This window comes from Aethalodelphis obliquidens, unplaced genomic scaffold, assembly GCF_003676395.1.
Source record: "Aethalodelphis obliquidens isolate GAN/ISIS:26980383/991018 unplaced genomic scaffold, ASM367639v1 scaffold120, whole genome shotgun sequence".
Taxonomy (NCBI): domain Eukaryota; kingdom Metazoa; phylum Chordata; class Mammalia; order Artiodactyla; family Delphinidae; genus Aethalodelphis; species Aethalodelphis obliquidens.
This window is the reverse complement of record NW_020838064.1, coordinates 988385-997457: the sequence shown is the minus strand read 5'-3', so window position 1 is coordinate 997457 and position 9073 is coordinate 988385. Positions and strand designations below refer to the sequence as shown.

General features: G+C 45.1%; 1 protein-coding gene across 4 annotated transcripts in view; it reads left to right on the top strand.

Moving 5' to 3' along the window:
- The first annotated feature begins 4119 nt into the window (after nucleotides 1-4119).
- The window catches only part of SMG1 (SMG1 nonsense mediated mRNA decay associated PI3K related kinase), a 97604-nt gene continuing 92650 nt past the window's right edge, over nucleotides 4120-9073 (top strand). For 3 of the 4 annotated variants that reach the window (XM_027098124.1, XM_027098125.1, XM_027098123.1), the window contains exon 1: nucleotides 4131-4331. In XM_027098124.1, coding sequence (XP_026953925.1) covers nucleotides 4246-4331 — 86 coding nt within the window. In that variant the 5' untranslated portion in view covers nucleotides 4131-4245. Of the gene's footprint in view, nucleotides 4332-9073 lie in introns of all 4 variants that reach the window. The other variant, XM_027098126.1, reaches the window with a different exon arrangement.

Sequence of the window (9073 nt, the reverse complement as noted above, 5' to 3'; positions counted from 1 at the left end):
CAGGAATAAAGATGCAGACGTAGAGAATGGACTTGAGGACACCGGGAGGGGAAGGGTAAGCTGGGATGAAGTGAGAGAGTGGCATGGCCATATGTACACTACCAAATGTAAACCAGATAGCTAGTGGGAAGCAGCTGCATAGCACAGGGAGATCAGCTCAGTGCTCTGTGACCACCTAGAGGAGTAGGATAGGGAGGGTGGGAGGGAGACGCAAGAGGGAGGGGATATATGTATACATATAACTGATTCACTTTGTTATACAGCAGAAACTAACACACCATTGTAAAGTAATTATACTCCAGTAAAGATGTTAAAAAAAAGACTTGAGATGGGCCAGGAAAAGAGAGCCAGGACTAGGGTGAGACAAAAGAGGTGCCTAGAGGCCCTAATTTAAGGAGGCACTCACTCGCAGGCTGGTGCAAGTGCAGGGTTGGCACTTGGACAACCTCAAGGGTGAGTGCCTCCTTAAATTTGGCCCCAGAGGCACTCCACTCTTTACCCCAGTACCAACCTTGATGGGAGTAAAGGTAGGAAAGGCATTCCAGGCAGAGGGAACAGCAAGTACAAAAAAGTGCAGGGGCTGGAGAGGCTAAGTGTGTTTCAGGAACTGAAATTCTGTCTCTATTATTGGAGTGGAATGAAAAAGTGCTAATGGAACCAGTGAAGCAAAACTACTAAAAGAAGTGAGAAAAAATTTTGGAAAGTTTTCAGAGTTGATCATATTTGATGTGTATATATTTTTAAGTATCCAAGTAGTCATCATGGGAAAAACCGGGCTTTTAATTCTTTCTTCTCAGTGGTTTAGAATTGTCTTTATAGTCCACATGTATTGGGAGGTGAGGATGTGGTGGGGTCCCCAATAACTTTCTCAGTGCTTAGGTGCTCAAAAGTGGTGTTACTCAATCTTGGCTGCATATTAGAATCCCCTGGGGAAGTCAAAAGTATTGATGCCTGAGTCTACACTGAGAGATCCTGATTTAATTGGGGTACAGCCTACATGAGGGCGTTTTCCTATAAGGACAAACTTTAGAACCATTGTTAGGATCCTGTTTTGGGTATGAGCAGCCCTGGGATGTTTGCAATGCAGGAGAAGCCAGCTTTTACAGGCTCTTAGTAATGATGAGTCTGGATTTTATCCTAAGAATGGGAAGCCATTGGTGCATTTTAAGTAGGATGTTCGCATGATCTGATTTTTATTTTAAGAAAATCACTTTGTCTGTAATGTGGCACATTTCCTTAGGATAGTTTCCCAGGAGAAGAATTAGTGGGGGAAAGGGCGTTAGTTTTAAGTCTTTGGACACACACTCTTAAATTGCTTTCCAGGAAGTTGCTGCCACATGACACTCACCCACCTCCCATGTCCTCACACCTCCCCTGTGCCAACACTGTTTTTGAGGGTTAATCACTTCCATGAAAGAAGTAGAAAAAACAATGATAAATAAGAAGGAATTGTTTGAGCAACTGGGCACAACCCCTGCCAGCTACTTTTCTTTCTTTTTCTTTTTCTTCATTGATCAAATATTATCCAAATAGCCACGTGCTTCAGAGAAGTGGTGAATCTGATCTTTAGGTAATTTTTTTTGATTGCTTACCATGTGGAAGGCACTGTGAAAAACACTTTACATGCAAGATCGCTATTAATCCTCTCAACATCCTCAAGAGGTCAGTGCTAATATTATCATCTTCATTTTACAGATGAGAACCTGGGGCACTGCGAGAGTCAGGAGCTTTGCTGATGCTCCCTCAGCTCTTAAGTGGAGTTGGAATTTGAACCCAGAGCCCTTCCTTGAAGTACTCTGCTGTTGTTCTGTAATTTGAAAAGGTTAAAGGACTCCTGACATTTTTCTCAGGGGTCTAAGGTTCTGATTATTCTGTTGGGAATCATTTTGGAAGCTGAACAATTGACATAATTTGGTCATCACTGCACCTTTGTTGCAATCAACTGTTGAAGCAAGTCAAAATTATTAATTGGCTACATCAGCCATTTGCTCATGGGTCTGAGGGTCCCAAAGAGGAAGAGAGCATCAACTTACCTGGAGCACAAAAAGAAAAGGATCTGAGGAAGACAGGTCCAAGAATCGTCAAAACTTAGAATTAAGAAAAGGCTTTGGGGGAAGGGGCCTTTTTAGTCAGATTGCAAGACAGGCTTGCAGAATGATGGAGAGAGGGGAGATTGAGCAAACATAACAATTCCAGACATTTCTAATAATAGATCTATCTCTCTGACCCCTACTCCCAGAGTTGCTTAAGGACAAGGATTGAGTCTGGATCTCTGTCCCTGTCCCCAACTGCTTGGTTAGTAGATGATCAATAAATTTTGCTGAATGTTGAATGAAAGAATAAATCATGATTAGGCTGCACATTAAAAACATACTTGAGGACAATATGTTCACTGTTGCTTATGTAATTAGACATTAACTACAAACAAACCAAAATAACTTGTGGCAGGATTAACAATTTTCCAGAGAGAACCATACTGAGTGAGGGGACCCTAATCTTGGGACTCGATTCAAGAGGGACTTTTTCTCTTCATCAGAGAGTAGGGAAGAAAGGATACCTCTTGTAGGGCCCCGTTTACAACTGGTGGGATCCTTCCTCACAGCAAGTGCAGGGGAACCCAGGGCAAATTTCAGGGTAGAGTGTGTACCTTCCAGATGCATCTCTCTTCACTCAGGTATTTTATTAAAAAAATTTCTTTTTTACACATGTGGGTGACCATGCTTGGGTCTGACCTAGTGGGAATTTCTGTGTTGAGTCAAATAGCCCCAGTTCAGAGGAGTTTCTTTTTTCCTGAATGGGTGGAGGGGAGAGGGGAGAAAAGTGCTTTTGAAAATCTAACTTTCTATCCTCTAGAACTGGCAGGATCATACCTTTATGAGGGGTTGCTGGGCACAAGAAAGGAGCCCAGGGTTGAAGCGGGATGAGTGTGTAACACCTCATAATCTCAAGTACTTTTGGTAACCATTTTAAATCACACAAGCAACATATAAAGACTTTCTTCTTGCAACATAAAATAGGTTAAGACCCTCTGTGCAGACAAGGGTAAGATCCTTTTTACTATCCTCCCCAAAGGTAACTCCTGTTACCTGTTCGATGTGCATCTTGCTGACCTTTTCTCAATGTATATGGATGGCATTCACATCACGTATCAGATGCTTTAGTGAAGTCTTTCTGGCGGACTGTCGCTGTGGGGGAGAGAGTGCTCAGGTTTGCCCCCCAGCCCCCCGACTCTTTTTGGAGGGGAAGGTGGGCAAGTGTAACGGTGAGAGGATTTCAGAGCATATTTCACATTGCAGGGAATCGGGTCTGGTGCTTGAGAGTACTCCGCTTTCTCGATTTAATTTAGTTTTTTGCAATGTGAAGAAATGGTCGAGGTGTCAGGACTCCATGGGCATTTCAGGCGTTGGCTGGGTAAATAGATACCCACCCTCTCTCTTTTTTTTTTAATTTCCACTTTTTACCGTAGAAGGTGAGGAACGTGGAGGCACGTGAACCCTAAAGGCACGCCTCCGTGTGTGTGTGTGTGTGTGTGTGTGTGTGTGCGCGCGCGCGCGCGCCCCCTCCCCCCCAGCAAGGGCACCCCAGGTTCTTAATTGGATGCTTGTTTACACCTTACTGCCCGGCCCTCAAGGGGACAGGTGTTTTCCCGGGCTTATGTGGGAGGGTGTGCGTGTGGGAGTGGTGGCGGAGATTCCCCTCTCCCGTGATCCCCTGCGGCGGGGCCAGACCTCGGCGAGGTCCGCGGATAGTGCAGAATACCGCAGGGCGCGGGAGGATCGTCCGCTCGCTGAGCCCGGCCCCGCCCCTCTCCCCTGGCCCGGCGGGCGCCGGCCCCGCCCCTCACTCCCAGCATGCCGTGCGGCAGCGGCGGCGCGGCGGGCGGAGTCGGGAGGTGGGGTAGCCGTGGCTGTGTGAGCTTGAGGATCCGCGGCCACCGCCTCCTCCTCGCTGTTCTCCTCCTCCTGCGCTCCGGCGTCGCGGGCCGCGTACGGCCCTGTAAGAGACGTCGCCTCCCCTTCCTCCGCCTCCCTCTCACCGCGCCGCTCCCGCCTCCCAGTCCTGCGCTGCGGGCTCAGGCGGAACCCGGAACGGCCGTCCGCCTCCCCCGCCCTCCGCCGCCTCCTCCTCCTGCTCGGCTTCCTCCTCTGACCCGGGCCGGAGCGGAGTGTCGGCGGCGGCCGGTTCGGGCGGCGACTCGCGCTTCTTCGGGCGGCGGCGCTTGGCCATGTCGTGTCGGGGAAGGTAATGAGCCGCAGAGCCCCGGGGTCTCGGCTGAGCAGCGGCGGCGGCGGCACCAAGTACCCGCGGAGCTGGAATGACTGGCAACCCAGGTGGGTGAGCCGGCGCCCAGCTCGCCGACCCGACCCCGGGCCCCGCCTCGGGCGGGCCGAGGCCTAGGACCGCCGGGGTGGGAGGCGCGGCCTAGGCTCTCCACCCTCCTCCCCCCACCCCATCCCCCGCCCCGGGGAACCAGGCGCGGCTTCCTGGGTCCCCTCCCGCCCCGGCCGGGGGAGGAAGGCCGCTGGGAGGCGAGGCCTAAATGCCTCCCCTCTCCCTGCATTTCAACTCGGGGGCTGGAGCCAAGAGCCAGGGCGCCGGGAGAAGGCACTGGCCTAGGAGTTGGGTGAAGGAAGGGGGACCTGGCGGTGGGGGCACTTTTTACTTGCCACCTTGCCCTCAAGTTGGGATATGAGTTGGGGGATCCTGAGAGTACGGGACCCTCTCTGTTACCCATTAACTTCCCTGATCTTTAACCCTTTGAGTCCCCATGTGAAAGATTTCCTTAACTGGGATCCCTTCTGTGACCCCCACGTGTTAATATTAAAAAAACAAAACAAAACCCAGCACTCCAAGGCATTACTCTGACAACAGCGTAGTTGTGGAGCATGAGACTAGATTGTGACTGTGTTAATGGGGCCGACCGACCCTGGTACTAGGAAATGAAGTTTTCCCCAAGTGCAGGGGCAGTTACTCTGGCGGAGAGCAATTCATACCCGGACACTTGTACGGACAGTTGCTTAGAGGAGTAGAGAATTTGATTTGATTTCAGACAGGTTTGGGGCCTAGTTGGAAATGAGTATATGAGGAGGATCGAGTTTTGTTCCCGCCCCCACCCCCCACCACTTTTTGGCCACCCCGGGCCGATTGCAGGATCTCAGTTGCCCAACCAGGGATGGAACCTGGGCCTCGGTAGTGGAAGCACGGAATCCTAACCACTAGGCCACCAGGAAACTCCCTGCGGAGCATCGACTTCTTAAAAAAAATTAATTTTCGTGTCTTTCTGATTAATCATGGGGCAGTTGTACCTAATTTAGGACTAATTTATTCTTATCTCTCTTACTGAATAAGTGCTTGTAATACTCAAGACTATCTTGGAACTTAGCCCAGCGCCTAGAAGAACTTCCTAAACGTATATAATATTTTGGGGTTAGTTGATTCATGGAGCTCTCATACTTTGAAGCACACTTGCCATATGATTGTCCAGGAACTGGCCAAATAAATGTTAGACAAACACACGTTGTTGGGATGACTTTTGCTTCTTGATGGTTTCATGTAATTCCAGCAGTGTTTGGAAATAATTTGGTAAGATGTTCGAAGGTAACACTTTAATACTTGATAGAAAAATCAAAATACTCTTTTGGCTGCTGAGTGGTACACATCTCATTCTGTTTAATATGCCTTCCCAAATCCTGTGTCTGTTGAGATCGGGTGTATATAACTAGGTGACTTTAAAAGTTAATGCCTGAGCCTAGAATTGAGATAAGTAGTTAAAAAAAAATGTTTTGAAAGCATAGTTTTACTTGTTCTTTACCACTTAGGGTTTATGCCTGCTTTACATAAAATCAGTTAACTAGTTTTGGTATTTTTATCTGTAATTGACATTCTTTTGTATGTTCATTGAAATGTGTGAAATTTGATTTTTTTTTGCATCTAATGAATTAGATGATAAATGAGCTTGAATTTGACATTTGAGAGCTCTTTGACAGTAGATTTTCCATTATTTTTCAGTACTGTGGTCAGCATATGTAAAAGAATGTACACAGTATCCCTTTAGAGGACTAAATAAAGTGCCCTTCACAAATAGTCCTGGAGCTTCTGGAAAAGAATAAGTTGTAGCTTGTGTTTCTAAATAAATGGAGTAGCCCAGTTGCAGCTATGGGTTGAGATCACCTGGCTTAATTTGACAGGTATGAAGCAGAATGGCTTATATAGTTGTGGAATATGTACGTGGGTTATTAGTATTGTCTGTTTTTCTTCAAGTACTTTATTTCTTGGCTGTGTGTGGGGGAGGATGTATGCATTCTTGGAAGCTGTGCTGTTTCACAGTCTCAGAACTTATTGCCTAGGTAGACAGATACTGTGAGATGCCCTTGGTTACATGGAGTAACAGTTGATTAGGATGTTGGAAATACTTGACTTTTTTGTAGAGGAAGGAATAGAAAAGTATGGACAGTACGCCATAGCAAAACTTGATTTCTTTGCACTGTTGCCTAATTGTTTTGTTAAATAGCCAATAAAAAACTTCAGGTGTTTGCCAAGTCATAAATTTTCATGAGTTAAATTTGAGGTGGTTATTCTGTACCCTCTTCACTTTAGAAAGGTGACAGACTCCAGTTAACTGACAGAATGGAGCTCGATTTTTCCCCTTGCTTAAATGGGGGTTTGTTTTTCTAAACATCTTCAAATGCAGGCACATTCCGTATGGTTCATCAGAGTCATTTTGGTTTAAAAAAATTTTTTTTTGCCTTTCTGTACCAGTCCTTGTCTGATTTTTTTGGGTTCTATTTTACTAGATTTAGTCTTTTTGAAAAGTAGGATTTAAAAAAGCAATTTTTGCTTGGTTTCTTTTAGTGTTAGTTTGTCAGTTAGTCTGGAAACCGACTGTTGAGTCAATGATGGCCACACCTGATACTTCACACGTATTGACAGGAAGTGTTCCAGGTGGCTGAATAGACTAGTGTCATGTGGCAACAGAGCAAGCCCACCTTTGCTAAAAGCATACCTCTAGCAGAAAGCATTTTCTTCGTTTTCATTCACTGTACTCTCCATTAACTTTTTTTAAAATAAATTTATTTTATTTATGTATTTTTGGCTGCGTTGGGTCTTCGTTGCTGTGCGCGGGCTTTCTCTAGTTGCAGCGAGCGGGGGCTACTCTTCGTTGCGGTGCGTGGGCTTCTCATTGCAGTGGCTTCTCTTGTTGCACAGCACAGGCTCTAGGCGCGCAGGCTCAGTAGTTGCGGCTCGCGGGCTCCAGAGTGCAGGCTCAGTAGTTGTGGCGCACAGGCTTAGTTGCTCTGCGGTATGTGGGATCTTCGCGGACCAGGGCTTGAACCCATGTCCCCTGCATTGGCAGGGGGATTCTCAACTGCTGTGCCACCAGCGCAGCCCCTCCATTAACATTTAAGAATGATTAGGCAAATGAGTGGTTTTATTATTGGCACTAACCAGTCTCTCCTTTTCTTGACTTTATTTTGGGGAGTAATCTTCTGGGTGCACCAATCAAGATAGAGATCAGAATGATTTGTTTTAAAATTAAGTGTATATGGGACTTCCCTGGTGGTCTAGTGGTTAAGACTCCTGGGCTTCCACTGCAGGGAGCGCGGGTCTGATCCCTGTTTGGCGAACTAAGATCCTGCATGCCAGGCGGTGAAGCAAAAAAAAAAAAAGTGTGTAATTTGTTATATTGTTCATTTTAATTCTCCAAGATGACAAGACTGATTTGACATTGGAGTCAAATATAGATTAGTTCAACAAGCAAGAGTGAGCGTTGTCAAATGAAAACACATAATTTTACTTCCACACTTGGGCATCTTAAGACTTTATTCGTTTAACAGATATATCTTGGGTATCTTACTGTGCCCAATGTTAAGATCTTTCTACAGTTCTAAAAGGATGAAACTGTATATTAAAGACAGCTTCTATTTTTGGTAAAATGTAGACAGATTGAAGTTCTCACAAGTACAAATACCTTCATTCTCCATTGTCACAGACCAAAAGATGGGGAAGAGGGCTGTGAAGATAGAAAAGCCAAAAACTAGTATGTCTGACGTTGTGAGAAGCTGGATTTTTGAAACTAGAGTTGTCTATTCAGCCTTTTATGAGTCTGTACTGTCTGATGTCCATAGGTGCATAATATAGTGAAATACATAAAGGGTGAAATTAAGTGGAGTTACATATTTTATAACTATAAATAGAGCTTTAGTTAAACAGAATTTAATGGTTGCCAATTCTGTACCACAGATTTTCATGTATATTAAGGAGTTCCAGATAATTGTGTATGGGTGTTTAATTTGGGGCGAAAGTTTATTTTTTCCATTATAGAATAAAATATATTCCTTATGAAACATATGGCAATTTTATCTTTAAATTGAACCCTTTTCCCCCTTCTGTTGTGTTTCCTTTTTAAGTTGGGAGTATAACTGAAGGGTTTTTTAAATAATAGGAGATTGTGAAATATTCTAATTCAATGAAAATATTCTAATTCAGGAAATAGTGATCCTGTAGGGATTTTTATGACTAATAGAGCTACTGTCTTTAAGGAGATTATCGGTTAGTATGGGGGATAAGAAAGGGCTTTGTAAAAGGTAAAGCAGTATATGGATATTAATTGTGATATAATTCTTGGTAAAATTCTTTTTATATGTGGTTTACAGTTTAAAACTTGGAGAGTCAGAGGAGGGAAAGCTGTATAGTTGAGTAGGGGGCAGTGGGACCATGAAATTGATCTGTTCTATTTTGACAGTAAATTTGGGGGGGGGATCAAAAAATAGAAGAAAGCAGGGAAATGGCAAAATGCAAGTTGTCCTTGGTAAAATGTTACCAGTTTGGTTAGAAGGATGGGGTATTTGTGAGGTGTGATACAAATAAGAGATGAAGCTTAAGAGCTGGACTGGGGCTGTATTGTAGGTCTTGAATCATACTGGACGTGTTTGGAATGACTTTAGGGAACTACTGAAGTTTTACCAGCATGGAAGTGGTGTAATTGAGGAAGATTAAAATTAGGGGTGTGTGTGTGTGTGTGTGTGTGTGTGTGTGTGTGTGTGTGTGTGTGTGTGTGTGTGTGTGTGTGTGT